General features: G+C 46.8%; 1 protein-coding gene across 1 annotated transcript in view; it reads right to left on the reverse strand.

Annotated features, from left to right (window-relative positions):
- Positions 1–806: 806 nt before the first annotated feature.
- efnb2a (ephrin-B2a) overlaps positions 807–20003 on the reverse strand; it is a 53471-nt gene continuing 34274 nt past the window's right edge. Inside the window, exons 2-5 of the mRNA XM_032529854.1 lie at positions 15075–15358; positions 7091–7183; positions 5963–6073; positions 807–3757 (exon numbers count right to left, since the gene is read on the reverse strand). Coding sequence (XP_032385745.1) covers positions 3345–3757; positions 5963–6073; positions 7091–7183; positions 15075–15358 — 901 coding nt within the window. The 3' untranslated portion in view covers positions 807–3344. The remainder of the gene's footprint in view (positions 3758–5962; positions 6074–7090; positions 7184–15074; positions 15359–20003) is intronic.

Consider the following 20003-nt stretch of genomic DNA (forward strand, 5'->3'; position numbering starts at 1 on the left):
GTGCAAAAGGGGAGGGAGTGGGGAGGACATGGGCTTTCCATCGAGCGCTAGCTAAAATACATAGCAAAAAATTCAAATTTTATACAAAACATCTTACTTTAAGAGTTTATAAAAAATGTTTTTATTGGGTTCTGGTCAATATTTACATAAGCTATTTACCAAAAAAGTAGTATCCTCTGTTTTAACTGAAGTGTGTTTCATTTTTTCTGTAGCGTTTCTTCCATTTACTTTCCTAAAAAGGTGAATAAGGCTATTGTAACAACCCAGGATCCATATACAATACAAACATTAATGTATTTACAGTTTCTTACCTACAGAAGTACGGTGCAAAATTACTGAGTCAAGTGACCAAGGGCTGACCATACGAGCAAGGCATTTTACAGAAGCCTAAGGCGCTTCTCCTAGCCTTTTGTGCTAAGACTCTCACAGCATCGCTACGACATTTCACACAGGCTGAAGCAAACCTGGTCAATGTTGGGAGAGCTTTAGTCGAGCGGCGGCTAAGAAAAGGACGTCAGATTCAAAGAAACTAAGAAGATTGTCATATTCTGCCGCAGACAGAGAGCAACTAAACAGCCATTTCTTTGTCATATATGTGTGTGTCTTTTCTTAAATACCGGTTCCGGTGTGATATATAATGTAATGGTTTCCTTTTTCACAGTTTCCCTTTGTACTACGGCACATGGTTAACATAATACTCCAGATAATGCGGGAAATAAAAACAGCAGGCTCGTGTGACGTACTTTGCTAGTTTTGTGTCATCTTTCAGTGGTTAAGAACACTTTCCATAGGTGGGGTTGTTGTCGTTTTTTTCTTCTCAGAATTGATTAAAAAAATAAATAAGAATTGCATATTTGCAGATTTTTGTGGCCTCTCAGAGGCACAACCTCAGATCATACAAGGCTTGGCTTTTTCGGTGAAATTTGATGTTCTTTTATGAACAAATGACAATGTCGATGATGGGCTGATACACGCTCTGGGAACAACTTGAGTCACGTTTATGATCCTAAGCCAAAGATATCAATGAATGTGAAGTCACTGTAATATAGACTTGCGCGCATACTCACACACACGCATGCATGCACGCACACACACACGCACAGAGAACATGAAAGGTGGGTATGAGGAGAATGGGGGTGTTCATGAGAATCATCCTTTGGGAGATGCTACACTGAGTGAGTGTGGGAGACACAGCTACTCTGCCCTTGTGTACACCAATGTGAGCTATTTTTGGGTCAGATAACTCTCCTCCCCTCAGGCTTGGGGGTCAGGGCTCGGGAGCAGGGGCTTGGGGTTAGGGGGGCCAGGCTGCCCCTCCCCTCGTCCTCTTTCCCAGGACCGAGCCCTGTGTCTGTGGACGACAGCTAGTGAAAATACGGGACTCAGTGGATCGAGACCTATCAAATAATCAAAAAGCTAGATTGCATAATGTGCACTTATACCATAATATATTAACATTACTTCTTCTTCTTCTTCTTCTTCTTCTTCTTCTTCTTCTTCTTCTTCTCCATACCGCCTGACAACACCTGTGCTCTATGTGTCTATCATAAATAAATTCTGCTTTTTACTTGTATTTTTGTTTTCCTCTGCGTAATGTCCTTTTTTAAATGTACATCTATTTGTAAAAAAAAAAAAAAAGTTCAAAAAAAGAGAGAAGTAAATCAAACACTCACAATATGGAAATGCTAATGGAGATTGAGAAACAGTGACAATGTAAGAAGATGTCCCTGTGCTTTTTTTTTTTTTTTTTTCGAACAAGAATAGGAGAGCACCGGTCAACGCTGATTTTCAGCCCCTAAGGGCACTCTTCATCATCAATGGACCCCCAGGGGTAAACATAACAGTACCTAGGGCTGTTTAAGCCAGCTATGCTAACCTCTACTTCTCTCTTCACCTGATGCGAAAAAAAACGGCAGTAAGGCCAATTGGATTTCTTATTGCCCCATAACACTTTCCACGTGTAAAAAGCCGGGAAACAGCTGCTACCACTGTGTCTCTCTAGGACTACTGTGAAGGGTGGAGGGACCAAAAAGGAGTTCAAAGTGCTGCTCTATGTATATGAAAGTCCTCCACTCTTCCCAGGAGCCACGTGGGCAGACCTCACATGCGCCCTAATCCCTAGCGACAGGGTGGGGTGGGGGGGGCGGAATAAAAAATAAAAATCCTCACTCTGTTTTTTTTTCACGCTCTCGCCACTCCTGGCCACTGTTGGGTCACTTGTGTTTGAACGTCAGGTACTATATGACATGTCACTAAAGGAAGAAAAATAAACTTAACCGATATGAGCAAAAAAATCTGTAAACCAGATAAATCAGTAAATGTTGACAGTACAAAATAAAGAGGATCTAGTTTTCTTCCTTAAAACCTTCAAGATCTGAAAGAAGTGATTTGCTGAAAAACATATCTGGGAAATGAGGAGAGATGGTGCAATCCAAACAGTTCACATTGACTGGTGAGACTGTGTGTTTGTGTGTGTGTGTGTGTGTGTGTGTGTGTGTGTGTGTGGGGAGGGGGGTTGAATGTGATGGTGGGCATGTGGGTGGTAGGGTGAATGCGTGAAAGTCATGAAAGTCCCGGAGAGGATCGCTGCGAGAATCTTTCCCCTTTCCTCGTCCGACCGGTTAATCCACAGAGTCTCTCTGGCTTGTGTGCATCAAGGTAGGGCGGCCATTTTGTGAGTTCATATGGTTCAGCCCATATTTTCCTTTACCTCTCCTCCTCACTTGTTTTTTATTGTCTCTTTCCCTCTCTTTTTCCAAGCAGTAGTCTCTTTTAAAGGTGTGGCCAAAGAATCCTTCCCCTCCTCTCATGCCAGTAAAGCTCCACGCCCGTACATCCGTCCGTCCGTCCATCCGTCCCAATCCGAGGAAAAGAAAAATCCCTGCTGTGCATCTGTCTAAATTTCTCTTTTCCACATCATTCAGTTCCCCCACAATGCTGGCTGCGGTGCACAAAGCAAAACAAGGGGGCAGCGTTGGGATACGAAGAGATGGTCCTCTCTATTTCCCAAGAGCCCCAGAGAGCCTCAGAGAGCCCCAGAGAGCCCCAAAGTGCCCCAGAGAGCAGCAGGGGCAGCGGAGGCAGCACTAGCATTGCACCCATCCCGTCCGCACCGACTGGGACCGAACCACAGCAACAAGGTATCAGCAAAACTTTGATAAAGATAAAAGCAGTGACAACACATCAGAGACAAGGAGGAGGAGGAGGAGGAGGAGTCGACACACAGAGACAGAGAGAGAAAGAGCGAGAGTGATTGCGGGCGTGCTGGCGGCGCCAGCCGAAACTAAAAACCCACTCTGCCCGGGATTGTTCCAGTTTGTCTCTTGCTTTTTAAAAGTTCCAGCTCAGACCTTGTAATAGATGTTGGCCGGGCTCTGGGGGGGCATCTCCTGAACTATGTAGACCGGGTGGCCGTAGTCGCCGCTGACCTTCTCGTAGTGCGGGCAGAAGACGCTGTCAGCAGTCCTGAGCGGGATGATGATGTCGCTGGGCTCCGAGCCGTTATTGTTCCCGCCGCCGCCGCCGCTCCGTTTGGGCGTGGCGAGGGTGCTCAGGGAGAGCGTGGCGGCGTGCTGCGGCGAGTGCTTGCGGTGCCGCCGCCGGTACTTGAGCAGCAGCAGGACCAGCATGATGATGATGATGATGAAGATGACGCTGCCCGAAGCGATGCCCACGAAGATGGCCGCCAACTCGGAGCCGATGGCGTTGGAGGACTTTCCACCGGTGTCGGTCTCGCCGCTTTCTCTGGGCGCTACACCTTGGAGACAGAGGGAGCGAAATCAACGAATGAGCCATGTGTTTGCATATTGGCTTATTTTTCATATTCATTGTAGATGATCAACTCAATTATGTCCTGGATTTTATATCACCACAGTCCCTAAACTTCTGTAGAAATGCAGGAAATTGGATTCAAATAGACCCCCCCCCCCCACACACACACACACACACACACACACACACACACACACACTTGTCAAACCAAAGTTTTCACGTGCCATTCAACCATATATATATATATATGTATATACATATAGGCAATGAGGCTTAAATGTGTTTTAAAGCTCCCATATAAGGCTCATTTTTAGGTTCATACTTTCATTTGGTATCTACTAGAACATTTTTACATGCTTTGATGTTTAAAAAAACACATAATTGTTTTCATACCGCCTGTCGGAATATACTTGTATTCACTCTCCGTCTGAAAAGCCCAGCCTGCTATGATTGGTCAGTGTTCCTGGCTCTTTCCGTCATTGCAGCCGGGGAATAACTGTGGCGGCAATTTCATTGTCTATATATATATCATCATTATCTATATCTCTATATCTATATAGAGATATAGATTTAGATATATTCCTCATCGTTTTGTGCTTTTTACTGCGTAGTTATTTATTTCCAAGAAACTTCTGAGCACATCTCTGGTAAACACAACATTTTTTGGGGTGTTTTTTTTCAGCTTCACAGATCTGTCGGACAAAACTAATCGATTGGTCGACAGAATCACACGAGTGTTTGTCTAACATTTTGACACCAGGATGTAGGGAGATGCTGTACGAGGACTCAAAACACTGGAAAGATAGGAAGTTGTTTTTAGCAGTATTTTCCTTCCCAATTCATTCTTCACTATCTTTTCATTGAGTCACAGTAAAGGTGAAGGAAAGGGGCCGGCAGAACAGAGTGAAGCCTGCCTATGGTGGGCTCTTTGTATAAAGGTCACATTCGATCGGTGGCTATTCAAATTCAGCCGGTGGAGACGGCAACCTTGAAACTAGGACGAGCGCAGCCTGATAGGAGATACAATGGCTGGGCTAGATACAGGCAAATGGCACTTAGATAAATTGCATGTTGAAAAGACATTAAAAAAAAAGTAACTTCATTTTCTGACTAACTACCCCGGAGGGAGGAAAATAAGAAAGAAATAGCTGATGTCTTTATGAGACATCAATTATGGAAGCCAAGCTTTGGACATTCTGGTTCCCATCCAACACCTCCAGGGCGGGTGTGTTCTGTCCTCCCCGAGCAGGCGGGACCACTGTGTCTCCCTGCCGCCCCCGTTCTCCAGAGGGCCCTAACGTGCTGGTGCTGTGGTGCAAGGGGGGAGTGGATGCAAGATGGCAGGCGGCCCAGAAGCAAGGACCCTTCCGTTGTTTTACAAGGGGATTACGCTGCCTCAGACGCTCCGCCCGTAGCACTCTGACGCCCATACGCTCCTGATAGCTGCCGGGACGGAGCGCTGGGACATAAAAACCCAAGCGAGAGAGACGGGGAGATGGAGAGAGCAAGATGCTGATGGCTGCAGAGAACAGTGCCAGCATGGCAGATCTGCACGCTCAAGGTCAGGATGGATTTGGGAGTGAAGACAGAGAGAGGCAGGTGGGCCACGTACTCAATGAGTCAGGACATGAGGGGTTAGGGGTGAGGGGGGGGTTGGGGGTTGTTTTTCTTCTTGGGCCCTTCCTGTTTCTTTTTTCTGAGCACAGCTGGCTGCGGAAATTGCCGGTCTGAATTTCTTCTCGGGAGATTCTTAACTGCAATATAATAGTAGAGATAAGGGCGGCCTGAGTTGTGATTCGGTGCAGGAACAAGTGTGTGTCTGTACTAAGGACAGGCCGTTAAAAAGATGGCAGACAGCGATCAGATCATTTTCTTGAAAAGGTCGCTTAAGAGGCGGGTTTGAGGCTGGACCGGCGCCACCGTGGAGATACCTTCTAAGTCCTTGGGAGGCCGCAGATGCCTATCAGTTATACGGGCAACATTCGATTAATGGCTGATGAATCGCTGACCTTTCTTTCCCTTTACTCTCACACGCACACCTCAGTGACTCTCGCAAACACACACACACACACACACACACACGCCCGCCTACTTAGCGTTATATGCTCTCAGCTGACCAAACCGCTAATTCCTCAACTCAATTACCAATTTCCTGGGATTTAAGCTGCGAGTGGGGGGGGGGGGGTCTCACCTGGTTTCTCCAGCACATCGTTAGGGTTGTAGGTCTCCTTGCCATCTGAATGCTTGGGAGGGTAGGGTACTCTGGTGGGGTTGTCTTTGGGTGAAATAGGATCAGAGGGATCTGAAAAAAATGCAAATAAGATGCATACGCATTATTGGAGTATTCTTTTTCACTGTAGTGTGTGTCTGCATGTGTTTAGGCTCAGCAACAAACCTGTGACTACCAGGGAAACACCAAGTGCACCTAGCAGCCACATTTTCTTTAACCAGATCCATATAAAGGCTAACCATTTTTCTACCTATGGTTATTCGTGGCCCATATTTCACTGTGATCAACCCCAAAGAGTTGCTAAAGGTGTTTTTTTAGTTCTGCGCTGGTCCATTTGGAACAGCTAAACTGTGTGTCAGTGGTTCTGATGCTGAACAGTCACGCTGAATGCTGGAGTAATTCCCAGAGCATCTGCTGTTACAATCACTAGTCTCAGGCTTCACTCTACGCACCGTCAAGCTCAACCGAACCAAACCCAACGTAACAGTACATTTCATTTAATAAAGCCACTGCTTTGTAAGCAACTCTGGAGCTGTCGTTCAGTACTGCGAGGCAGCAGAAAGCGTTCCCGTGCCTGTGCAGCACCTGTGCCTTTCGTCCTCCGCGTGCAGACGCTGCGATTCATTCCCTGACCTTCAGCGTTTCTCAGTAGCGCTGGAGCTGGTGCTGACGAAACGGCTAAACCCCAGGAAATGACCACTCTGGGATTCAGACGCAGTGTGCACAGGGGGGACTCAACTCACGAGAATGACGTGTTTGTGGGCCTCCGAACTACGAATTCTACTTGAAAGAGTATATAACAGCAGATGCTTCCAGTAAATGTGTCCATGCAAGCATACACAACCGTGTGTGACTGTGTGTGTGTGTGTTTCAGCATGTTACGCTTCCGCTAGATTACATCTCCCGCCCCCCTCGCAGCCCCAGGTGTCATGGAGACGTTGGAGCTGCATGCTGCGCAGCCCCCTATGACCTTATTAGGTCATTTTCACAGTCGCACACTATTTTGCACAATGTACTAGCTTGGCATTGTGGCTTCCTGCTCATGCCCCGCAGGCACTCACGGCCGTAATTCAATAATACAATACTCACTTTGTCCCACTTTCATGATTATCTTCATGGACTTGGTCTTGCACACTCCCCCCTCCTGGTTGTCGATGCCCTCCATGGTGCTGTTGGATGTAGCTGCAGCAGGCGGAGAGAGACAGAGAGAGAAAGAGGGACGAGGTTAGAATGAGCGGTCGCTGCGAGCATCTGGCACGCGAAAGATGCGTCGGGGAAAATGTGTTGCAATATAACAATTAAGCCTCTCATCTCGGAAAAAGACAACACAAGCCCTGAAGAAAGATATGAGTCATATCCCCTTTAATAAAATCACAATTGACCCGTTCGTCACCTCGGACGCTCTGCTCCGCTGGAAAATTTCACATCCCCAAAGTCAATTAGCTTGAGTAATTGTGACTTTAATATCTCTAACTGTGCTGATAGGCCTCGAGAAGGAGGCCGTTAAGAGAGGTGAGGAGAGGGGAGAGACTGAGAGAGGGCGGGCGACCGCGGCTGCCACGACGGCGGCCATGTTGGCGAGCCGCGGGAAATTCCGCGGTGTGTCGCGCAATTAACGCTAACGACACTCCAGAGAGGTAACCAGTTATTAAAGAACGCACTTCGGGATTTTTTTTTTTTTAAAGCCCTCAAACGCTCAGATCTAAAAAGCCGAACTGGCTGCCAGGCTTAAAAAGATGGAGAGACCTGCTGGCAAGATGAAGAAAAAACAAAAATCAGGTATGTAAACAGAGAAGGTGGGGGGAGGGAGGGGTGCAGTTTTTTCCAGGAGAGGCAGTGAAATTAAGTGAACAGAGAGATGTGATGAATAACTCAATTGCCCTTAGATGAAAAGAGCTTAAAGGATCTAAAAATAACCATTTACACACTGGAGAAAACAGAAGAGCGGCGCTAAACACTGTGTTTAAGGGACGGCGGCAGATGTTGGGAGAGGAATCTGGAGGGGTGGAGCAAGACGCCCCACATGTGACGGGAGCCCTGGAAGCAGATGCTGCACGGTCCCGTTTTTAACATGTAAACTGCACGTCTGATCAAATAAAGCCCTACTCGTGTCAGACTTCTACAGATGTGGCCCACACACAGACAAAATGCTGCCCCCGTAGTCCGCCTCTCGGAGGCCGGTGAGCAGAACTGCAGCTGGCTGATCCTGAGTGGGAAAGGGAACAAGCTGAGGGGGGGAGAGTAGGGCTTGTGGTCTATCAGGTCACTAACACAGAGGCTAACGAGCTGCCATGCAGAGCTTAGCGGCTTGGCTTCCCGCCAGCGCGCAGTGACCCGCATTCGCTATACGACTGCCCCCCCCCATCCTAACCCCCCCCCCTCCCTTCTGCTTCCTCTCAAGCCTCCTCCTCTCTTTCCCCTCCCAACAACAATACCCCATTCTTCCCTGTTTCCTCGTCTCCGGGGCGGACACCTTTCAGCCACTACCTTCTTCCCTTTGCCCATTTACCCCAGAACACACTCGCCCCCCCCACACACCTTGACACGTTCCAATTCCTGCAGCACTCGAAGCTTCTCCATCAACTGCACGGGGATTGAAAGGCAGGTGCCGAGACACTGATTGAAATAGCTTTGAGAAATGAAGCTCTGCATAGTCTGAGGCTTTTCCCTTTCTCCTCCTCCCAGTTGCTGTTTGAGTTTTTTTTCTTCCTTTTCCGCCCTCCCGGGCTACCAATCATTTTGATCCGAATCCCCTTGTTTCAATAAGATGGTGATGGGAGCGGACACAAAGAGCATGTTAACAAGGACTCCCTCCCTCCTTCCCTCCCTCCCTCCCTCCATCTCCCCTCCTCTCTCCCCCTGTCTCCTTCACTAGCTGACCTATGGCTTTCCAGTGGAGCCCGAAAAGCACATTACAGACAAAGCTTCTTAAAGGCTTCTGCTCCTGTGCCTGTGTGTGTGTGTGTGTGTGTGTGTGTGTGTGTGTGTGTGCGTGCGTGCGTGTGTGTGTGTGTGCGTGTGTGTGTGTACGTGCATGTGTTCATTTCATGTACCTGTTAGCACAACACACATGGATTTTCCAATCATGCAGGATGTCATTAACCACCTTAACACTGTTTACTCTGCATAGTGACTGGCGCGATGACGGCGCATTAGTGCAGTTGTGTTTTTTGCAGTTGTGCCTGAGAGATCAGAGTTCACATGGCGTGAAGGGTGCTCAACTGCACAGAATATAAAAACCAGAAACATGATTTTTGTAAAGCCTTCAAAAGCGTTGTTTCTTCTTTTTTATTTCGCCTGTAACATTTCCTTGACATTTAAAAGAAGAAGAAGAAAAACATCTCTTCAATCCAGAGTCATTTTAAACTTGAAATTCTTCTTCCCCTTTAAATGCGGAGTAAAACACACACTCACTATGCCAAGGCTGCAGTCCCGGCAAGCCTGACTTGGATTTAAAGAGAATGGGATTGTTGAATGGGCTCTGGCTGAATGACTTGGCCCTCCTCAACCCAGCCAGAGTTAACCAGCTAATCCATAATTCTGGGGGGGGGACACATTGGAGGAGGGGGGCATTAAAGGACCCAGTACAGGGAGATGGGGGAGAGGGAAACAGGTGAGGGAGTACAAGAAGAAAAAATAGTGAGAAAGGTGAATCCAATAATGAAAACGCGTGAAATGTGATTTTCCTTCCAGCATTCCCTCCATCTTGACTGTGAACTACAGAATCTATTTTCATACTGCTTTCGAACATGCACTGTGATTAGGATGGGGTTTTTGGGCTGAAGAAGACTAGTCCCACACACACACACACACACACACACACACATGTTCACACACGCCTTTCAACCACACACAAATTTCAAAAACAGGCTCCTCAACAGGAGGAAAAGGCCATCCGGAAAAATCACTCACAGGCTGTGACAAAGTACTGCTTGAGACCAAAGTGACAGCTTGAGTGGGTCAGTAAAAAACTGCCCCCCCCCCCCCCACACACACACACACACACACACACACACACACACGTCACATGTAGTTTCACACGAATGGTAGAAGTGTTACTGTCTGTGAAACCAGCGCCAGCGTACCACCAACCAGCCTCCAACCACAATCCCACCCCCCCGCGTCGTAAACACACCGCAAGTCCCCCCACCCCCACCCGTCCTCACCCTCCTTAACTTGATTTACCCTCCTTAACTTACTTCCCGTCCCGTTTAACGAGACAATTGTCAATTGTGCGCTGCCTTCTCCTGATGTCGTTCAGACAGGGGAGCAAAACGCAGGTTTTTATCATAATACAATATTACATTGACTCTTTGGGCGACAATATCACATTTGATGACATCACAAAGTCTGCCATGATGCGATTTTGATCCGTGACCATTCAGGGGCCTGGGATCGACACGAGATGGCCGACTCAGAAAAAAATTGTTTCACTTTGCATTGATGACGTTGGATTGTTGATCACTGACTCAATATATAGATCCAGGTCGGTCTATCTCTACGTGCCTACATCTAGAGCTAGTTTCAGAGTAGCATTAGCTAGTTTAGCTAACATTCACGTTCAAACAGTGGTGTTAGCGGTTAGCGTTCGTGTCATTTTGATTAGCTGGAAGCTCATGTGTGTGCCATCCTGATGTCCCTTTTTATGGCATTTTTTCAAATACTCTGAGTTAACAATAGGGAACTGTAGTCCAGTGTAAAAGCCTGAGAAACTACACTCTGAAAGCTGCGTCGCTAACATTGTCAAATGAACGCACAATGCATTGCTGAGAAAAGACGATGCCTGGCATAATGGAACAGAGCAAAGGCATGGCAACAGGAGACTGGAGAGACATTGCCGAAAGACAGATATAGGAAGGGAGGACGAAAGGAAGACAAAGGCAGATGCCTAAACGCGGGGGTTTTCCGTGGAGCGTGAAGCCGTCATCGCAGTGCTGGGGTTTCGGGCTGGTTAAAACCCGTCACCACCATGTGGCCTAATCACCTGTGACACAGGTGGGGGGGGGGAGGAGGGGCCCGGTGACCGCAAAGCAGGGCCAGGCCCAACCTGGGTCGCCCAAGCTGGGTCGCCCCAAATACCCAAAGCTGTCAAAAAACACAAACGTTCTAAATCCATTATATAAAAAAAAGGTTATTAACATATGGTTATTACAGCAGCGATATGTGGTCGGGGGTGCAAAAAGCATAGTTCCTAGCCACACAGACACGTCGCAGCATTTGACTGAATAAACCTGTCTCCCATTATGATAACGCGATGATAATGCCAATCTGGACGCATTAGGGAGAATGAAAGAACTGATCGTTTCAATCAGACAAAGCAGACAAAAACCTGGGAGCGCATTTTGAATTCGTAACTGAGAGGAATGTTTCCCCGTCAGACGGTAATCAGGGTAGCAAGGAGGTGATGGGACTAGTTTTTGTTGATGGTGATTCGAGTCTCGATGAAATTTTCCCTTTGCTTCTCTGCTCTGACTGTAAATTCAGCCGTGTCCTTCTCCTGCCCTCTTTAGCTCATCGTCTCTCTCGCTCTGTCTCCTGCCATGCACCTATTCCCTTTGGCTCTAGTTTTTTTCTCTCTCCACTCCCTCCTTCTCTCACTCTTGTTCTCTCTCCTTTGCTTTTGTCGATCTTTCTGCCCCCTTTCTCTCTTGACTCATTTCTCTCTCTCTCTCTCTCTCCCTCTTTAGCTCATGTAATCATCCAGCTCACTACATTCCCGGCTGCAGGCCACGCTGCCGCAAACAATCACATCAAACACATCTGCTCTCAACTGGAGCCGCGTTGTGGGGCGCTTTTTTTTTAATTTATTTTTTTAAAAGCAAACAGAAGTACGCACACACGTGCATGCACAGAGATGCGCAAACGCGTCCACGTGTAGGCGCACTGAAAGAAATCAGCCCCTTCTACGCACGCAAGCAAATCCACAAACACACACACACACACACACACACACACACACATGAGCAGACAACAGACTCACACACGTTTTTTGTGGTGTTGTTATTGGCCACTTTTCAGTCTTTGCTGCAGTGACAGTACAGAATAAGGCAGTCAAATGCTGAGGCGTGATGTCAGAGCTGCATCAATGGGTGGTTTTGAAGTTGTGTGTGTGTGTGTGTGGGGGGGGGGGAGGGACTCTCATCTAATCTAGGTCTAGCCTTGGCAAAATACTCGACACGAGGCAGCGCTAATCCATTTGGTTGAGACTCAGATCCGTAGCGTTGATGTTGGGGGGGCCTTGGCAATTGCGAGAAGAAATGGAGGATTAAACGCCGGTTAATTAATTACGTATCGAGTGCTCACTCCAAAAGACTAATGACATTCTCGCGGGGAACTTTTCTGAGGCGGCGTCACACTCTCGGGGATCTTGGACATCACTGCTGCGAGGGAAGGCTGGGGTCGGACACACACAAACACACACACACACGGGCACAAATAACAAGTTGCGTTGGGATGCGTTCATGTAGGGCTACACAGGGGCGAGCCCTGAGTACATATGCATTTATTAATTCCCATAGCTTATTCAGCCAACACATAAGGCACACGCAGTTACGCCCACAGGCAAAAAAGATTCTGAGACTGATTCCACCTACGCACACCTCTGCGCATTTCTCTCACTCTGTCTGCTTTCGAGTGTGTGTTTGTTGGGGCTGTACTCCTGGTGTTTAACCATGCAAAGCTGGAGCTTCTCCGAGCGGCCGATTCAGCGAAAAAAGGACTAGCACTAAGTCCAAAACACAGCGCCACAATGCAACTGCAGTGGGCTGTTAAAGCTGCAGAACCGGGGGGGCCAGGGCTCGCAAAGAAGAGGCAATTAACAGCAAAAAACTTGACACACTCCAATAGAGAAGGTGTGGGGGAGAGGGGGGATTTCAGTGGAAGGGGAATTTGCAAGAACTGCAAAATTGGATTTTCCATCCTGTCTTTTCAAAGTTCCAAAATGAACTTTCCCACCGCCATTTCCCTTCCAATTTGACGACTCGGCAGCTTGATGAAGAAGAGGGGATTTAAGCGAGGCGGTGGGAAATTGAATATTCTCCTCTGCTCAGGCTGTAATAGAGATATGAGTATAATAGATACTTAGATAGAGGGAAGTGAACTGTTGTTGTTGTCACAGGGCGTTTGTACTGCTACGGCTGCTTCGACCTGCAGCTCCAGCCTCCCGAGGGCCGTGTGTGTGTGTGTGTGTTTGTGCGTGTGAAAGTGCAATCACAGTAATGCTACGTGTGTGCATCCTCACCCACACGTACGCCTACATGTTCCTGCGACGCCCTACGCTACACGTTTCTGTATTAACCTGAACTTAACCCCGTCTTCTCTTCTGATTCTGATTCCACCGCAATGCGATCCCATTCAGCAGCAGCGGGAGCGCGGGCAGAGCACCGGGAGAACCAGAGTATGTAAACACCAGCATCGGCTCATCAATTATTAACGGCGGCGTTTGGGTGGAGGGAGACGAGGGGAGGAGGATCACGTCTGCGCCTCTTCAGTCAAAAGCCTTTGTAGCACACACACACACACACACACATCTAATGGTTTGTTTGGCTTCTGTGGGTGTGGAATGCACCTGCATTCTTTCGCATGTGTACTTATGTGTGCATCCACTCCGGTCAGACAGCCCTGTGCGCATTATTTTACACCAACATGTAGTGTAGATTGTGAAGCTAAATATTAGATCTGTCATATTTGTCTGAACACGTCTCACCTGAAGGACCACAAAAGTCCCTGCTAGACTCTAACGCGGCAAGACGTGTCCCGCCACGCAAACACCCTGCGGCTATGACACATTAGTGACAGAGCAGCCACTGTTGCTGTAAAACTAACTTAGGTGGAACTGAATGAGCAGACTGTGTCGGGGAACCTGTTTGTTTTTCGGAAACAGCTGCTTGACAGATCTCTCTGCGGGACTTCTGGGTACTGTGGAGCTCAGAGGAACATTTAAATTCACAGGAATCGCCTACTGCAGGCATTTTAAAGCGGGGTGTTTACACCACAGTACAATTAGCTGTTACCTTGCACATATTCTTTTGCAAAATTCAACTTCCTGTGCCACAGTAGACTGCTTTGTTAAGAAGCCGTGTCTTCCCTCCTCTCTCCACTCTCCTTTCTTCCCCTTCTTTGTGCTCAGTCAGAAATATGGCCTTCCCCTACTGTGACAGCTCACAGATGGCTGTGGCAGAGCATCACAGATGGCCCCTATCGGCCCCCCCCCCATCCGTGCCACACAGATGGTTCAGTCCACCTTCCATGTTTCAAACCAGGGGGCCGTTGCTAAACCCATCACAACTTCCTCCCAGGACGGAGTTAGCGCATCGCAGGCGATGTCGGCCACGCCGAGCGGCCACGCCGAGCGGCCACGCCTGCGCTGTGAGACGGTTGGATCTCGCTAAAGGCTTGAAGGTTTAACTTCAAATGGAACTACAAGGTTCACCGTACACCGTACACCACCCTCAGGATAGCCTCAAACTGTCTCAGCCTCACCCACTTCACTTATTTCCTACATAGGTCAGATTGTCCATTACAACATCTAAGCAAGGTGTATGAACTGGCATTCAACTGTGCAGTTGTAGGGGAAGAGAGCAGTATGGACTACAAACAATGGGGGCGGGGGGGCCAACTTAGTTTTGAAGGACAAAACAATCTGCCAATGGAACAAGTGAAACTCACTTGGTAAGATTTCTTGAAATAAGAAACAAGGCGACCCGTATTTTACAAGCAACAGATTAAAAACCTCACGAGATGTCCAAAAAAAGCTCGCTTCATCTGAGATATGACTCAAAACAAGATGGTCTTTCACTTAACAACATATTTAAGCTGCATCGTCCAAAAACAAGTCCCTGTATCTCACTGAAATAGTACGTGTTTGGTGATTGTGTCTGCCGATTTTATTAAAAATAAGACAAATGTTCTTTTTTTCTAACCCTATTTCGACTGATGAATTCACTTCACCACACAGCGAATTCTACCCATAAATCCGACAGCTGGTTCTTAAACCTGTTTGAGGCTGTGTTGTTCCCCCTTAAATTATGCAAGTCCTAATTTATGATCCCTCCGGGGAGATCCAAGTACTTACAGATGATGTAGTAGTCTGTCCCCCTGAAGAACTCCAGGCCCCACAGATTGGGGCTGAACTCCTGAAACTTGAGGGTGAACTTGACGTCCTGGTCGGGCTTGACGCAGTTGAGCAGCGGCGTGTCGGCCTTGGTGATGGTGCAGCTCTCCAGCTGCTCCCTAGGCACCATGTACACCTTGTAATACTCCACGCCATCACTCCCGCCGCCGTCCACGCGTGGGCACACAATGTCCAACTTATCCCCTATCTGGGGGTACAATACCACGCCTTGGCCCGGCACGAATCTGAAAAGAAGACAAAAAAATGGGGGAAGGATATTAGTTAGATGCAGAAAAACTGATGATGCGTCATTCATTATGCATTGCGGATTGGAGTGTTTGCCGTTGAGCCTCTCTAAATCTTTCCAAAAAAAGAGAAGTCGGCTCAATTATTGATGTGGCAATTACTGATCAGGTCCATTCATTTTAGATGATGAGGGAAAATGATGGAATGTGTGTGGCGTGCAAAGTGACCCCCGTATCTGAAGATAAAATCACAAGCTTTACTTTACTACAGCATTGTGGCGGCGATGGACAGAATAATTAATAAATGAGGAGATGGTGACGCGCAGCTCGGATGCCGGCGGCGTTTGCATGGAAAACAGAAAAATAAAAAAAGAAATAAGCCCGGCTTGGTGATGCAAAGTCACAACAAGAGAGAACAACAGCAGCAACGCAGTTAAGACACAGAGCCCGGGGGGGTGTGGGGGTGCATGTCTGGGAGTGGAGTTGAATTTCCCTAAACTCTTCCAAAAGTAAATAACGGCAACATTTAGTCTCTGAGTAGTGAGAGCCCCTGCAGCATTCCTGTGATTGCACGCGCGCACCACACACACACCCACACACACCACACAATCACAGCACACACACACACACACACACACACACACACACACACACACACATACACACACAGTTGGAGGTGAAACCTTGTATTTATCTGCAAAACCAATTTTCCTCGCGTCGGAATACAATTTGAAATGTTAACCATAGACGCCCTGGAGGCCTTTTTATAGCCTACTGTGAATACTAGTGCAAGTCAATAGACGGGAATGCATTGCAATTACTGACTACAGCATAAGATGGTAATATGTGGTGGGAAAATTTAGGTTGTCATCATAAATATAAATGTACTTGGGTTCTGTGCATTCTGTGCATTAAATGGCCCCTGTGAAATAAGCTGAAACAGCAAGTCGATTAGTCAGCTGATAGACAACAAGTTGGAAAGTATTTGGATAACTGAGTGACTAGTTGAGTCATTTTCCAAGCACAAATGTGGAACATGACCTCATTTCCCTTCTGAATTGGGAGGATTTGCTGCTTTTGTGCTATGTGATAGTACACTGAGAGTGAGACACATGACGACATCACCTTGGAGTTTTGGGAATTATGATGGCCATTTTTCAGCATTTGTGACATTTTACAAACCAAAAACTGAAATAAAAGTAATTGATAGTCGCTGCCCTGTTGGGAGTGTAAACGTCTTATTATTGGTTATTTAGGAAGTCATTGGTTCTACGGCTGACGTCTGCAACGTGCCCGTTTTGTCTGACAAATGGTTCAAATTCAATTTGCTTGTATGATTATATACCTGAGAAAAAAGCAGCAAACGCTCACTTTCGAGAAGCTGATAAATGACTCTAAATTACGAGCAAGTTATGAAAATGATTACCAGACTTCTGATAATCAAAAGAGTCCTTTCAGAAGTAGCTGGTTTCCCTTTTTCTCCCGTCCTGTTTTGTCTTCCCCTCATATGTAACACATACTGTAAGTACAAATCCAAGGGTGTAACTTTGGGTTTAACATGGGGGGGTTTGAACAAAACTGAAATCTGGATTTGGTGCCCTAACCACTAATTTCCGGCATCCTGGTGCAATTTGTGCCTTTTCTGCATCAAGTGTCAAATGTCTTTATTTGTGGGCCGGCCCTGCGTCTCCGTGTCAACTTTGACTTCTTTTCCTGGAAGAGAGCGCCAAAGAGTATGAGAGTGTCTCAGTGCAAAAGCAATGAGAGCGAAAGCGGCCCACTCTGCCCCCCCATCGAGCCGGAGCACCGGCGTACTGTAAGCCTTTCACTGTTTTTTTTTTTCCTGACTACAAAGACAACCACCGCAGGGCGGCAGGGGAGCCTTCACACAGGGGACCGGTGGCAAGGCACAGTCGATTCATAATTAACAAAGAGCATTAAACGAAATGGGGGGGGGGGGGGGGGTTCAACGCAAACACACTGGCTGCTAGCTCTCACAGAACCATTTAATCTTCTTCTTCTTCTTCTTCTTCTTTTATCTCTGTCACACACACACTCTTTTGTCTTTCAAACGTACAGACACCGACACGTGCATTATTTCCACCTCCTTCTCCAGCAGCACGCACAACCTCCTCGCTTCCTGGGCGGGAGGCGGGTGCACGAGTGAGTGCATGACACACAGTCATGCTACACACATATGCGCACGCATAAGCTTCACGCGCACACGCAGCGGCTAACTAGGCCGAAGAATTTTTTCTGCCCCCTAGGGACACACTCAGCGTGGTACAGTTGTCCAGTGATGGACACAGGAGAGAGAGAGAGAGAGAAAAGAGAGAGAGAGAAAGAGGGTTGTACATGTCCATGCATCAGGGTGCCATCTGCATAGTCTTCTGTGTGTACGTGTTGTGTGTGTGTGCGTGTGGTGTTGTGTGTGGAGGAAGGGGGATGAAAAGAGAGAAAGGTCCTTAAAACCTCAGTTTCACTTCTTCGCTAACACTGGAGCTGGAGGTTGTGTCATTAACCTGTGTGTGTGTGTGTGTGTGTGTGTGTTGTGTGATGTGTTGTGGTGTGTTTTGTGTGTGTGTGTGTGTGTGTGTGTGCGCGCAGCCATTATTTATCTAATTAGGTTACACGTGATTTGGGCCCTCTGCTTCCATGATGACAACACAACGGCAGATCTCTACCCTGTCCTTATTTCCCATCATGCTCAGCGAGTTAATATCTCTGTGTATCAAGGTTGATGACTGTGTGTATTCTGGTGCTTCTATCCTCTTAAAATAAATACCAGTCTCGTGTCTGCACGTTACATTTAAAGCAAAAGTCAGGACGGGTTCAGCCTGGATTAGCATAGCGGCTGTAGCCACAGTTAGCATGGCTCGGTGTAAAGTTAAAAAGAGGAATAAAAAAACATCTTTTGGAAATTGATCTTAATGCCTTAATTCAAAAAATGTAGGAAAATCCAACCTTTTAAGGACACCTATTTTCTTTGTGAATGAATAATGTATTGTAAATAAATAAATGTTCTTCCTTAAAATACAGGGGGCATAAACATACACACCTCTGTGTTAAATTCTGATAATGGCAGGCACTTTTTTATTTTTAAAGGCCAGTTATTTTATGTATCAGGAAACTATGCATATTGATAAAGTTCTCTTGGCCTTTGGAATCAAAATCCCCCCCCCCCACCATCATCACATACCCTCCACCATACCTAGAGATTAGCATGGTGTTATTATTCCAGTTATCTTAACAGCTGGTTTGATTTGCATTGAGAGATGATTTTATGGAAAGTTCCCCATGCCTATCTCTATGTATGGTGAAGGGTATGTGATGATGTGTGTGTGTGTGTGTGTGTGTGTGTGTGTGGGGATTTTAATTCCAAAGGCCAAGGGAACTTTTTCAGGATGCATAGTATCCGTGAAAGAACTGGCCTTTAAAAAAATTAAAAATAAATAAAACTGTGCCTGCGTCTATGGGAATTTAACATAGGGGGGTGTATACTTATGCCCCCTGTATTTTAAGGAAAATCATTTATTTATTTACAATACATTATTCATTCACAAAGAAAATTGGTGTCCTTAAAAGGTTGGATTTTTTTACAATTTTTGAATTAAGGCATTGAGATCAATTTGCAAAAAAGGTATTTTTATTCCTCTTTTTAATCAACTTCAGCATGGGGGGGTAAACCCATGCAAGCCACTGTAACTCCCTAAAGCAGAGAAACTAAAGAATGTCAGATAGTCTATGTCGAGGCTATTAGAAAGTCAAAAACACACACACAGACACACACACTCATACAGGCACACACCTACTATACAGTACATACATCGGCTGACAATGCTATCTGCTCTGCTAGCATGAATGCTATCCCTACAGAAATTCAGGCAGAGCTGCAGCACACAAGCAAATGTCACTGCTTCTCTCTGTCACACACACACACACACACACACACACACACACACACACACACACACAAACACTGGCTGTCTACTCTGTGTGCTTCCCCTACACAATATGAGATATGGTATCATAATGGCTGTATCCTGTTCTTTCAGTGCCTTTACAATTCCAAATTGAGATCTGCCCTAGCCATGGGGCACACACACAAAAAAACAGCAGACAAACACACACCATCCTCTCTGTTACGTTGTGGTATTTTAGCCAGCAATGAGCTGTATGATAAAAGCGTTCAAGAAATGCTGACAAAGAAGAAAACAACTGTTTGAATGTGGGTTTAAAGAGAAGCTGCCAAGAGGCTGATGCTGGGCGAATCTGAGCTGTGCTGGATTGTCTCTTAGGGGAGACACAAAAGGGGGGGGGGGGGCAGGACTCTTCTCCCAGTGATCGACATGAGTGCCTGCTGCCTCTGAAGTTATCTTAGATCACCGAGTGCTCAGAATGTGTGTATTGTTTTTCATCACCCCCACACCAGATATGTCGTATGCAAACACCCACAGGTCTGCATTCACTCAGGCTTCTGAGCGATTTCAGCCTACTCAAACAACCCCAACCAAAGCCCAGCAGTTCCACCCAAACATTATCAACGTTGACACAGGCCGCTCCTGGCATTTAAGCGCACTGCCCTCTGTTAGTGCCAATTTAAAATTTTTGCCAGACGATGTGGGAGAGAGGTTAAGGGGCCTAA

Source organism: Etheostoma spectabile, chromosome 11 (genome assembly GCF_008692095.1).
Source record: "Etheostoma spectabile isolate EspeVRDwgs_2016 chromosome 11, UIUC_Espe_1.0, whole genome shotgun sequence".
Classification (NCBI taxonomy): domain Eukaryota; kingdom Metazoa; phylum Chordata; class Actinopteri; order Perciformes; family Percidae; genus Etheostoma; species Etheostoma spectabile.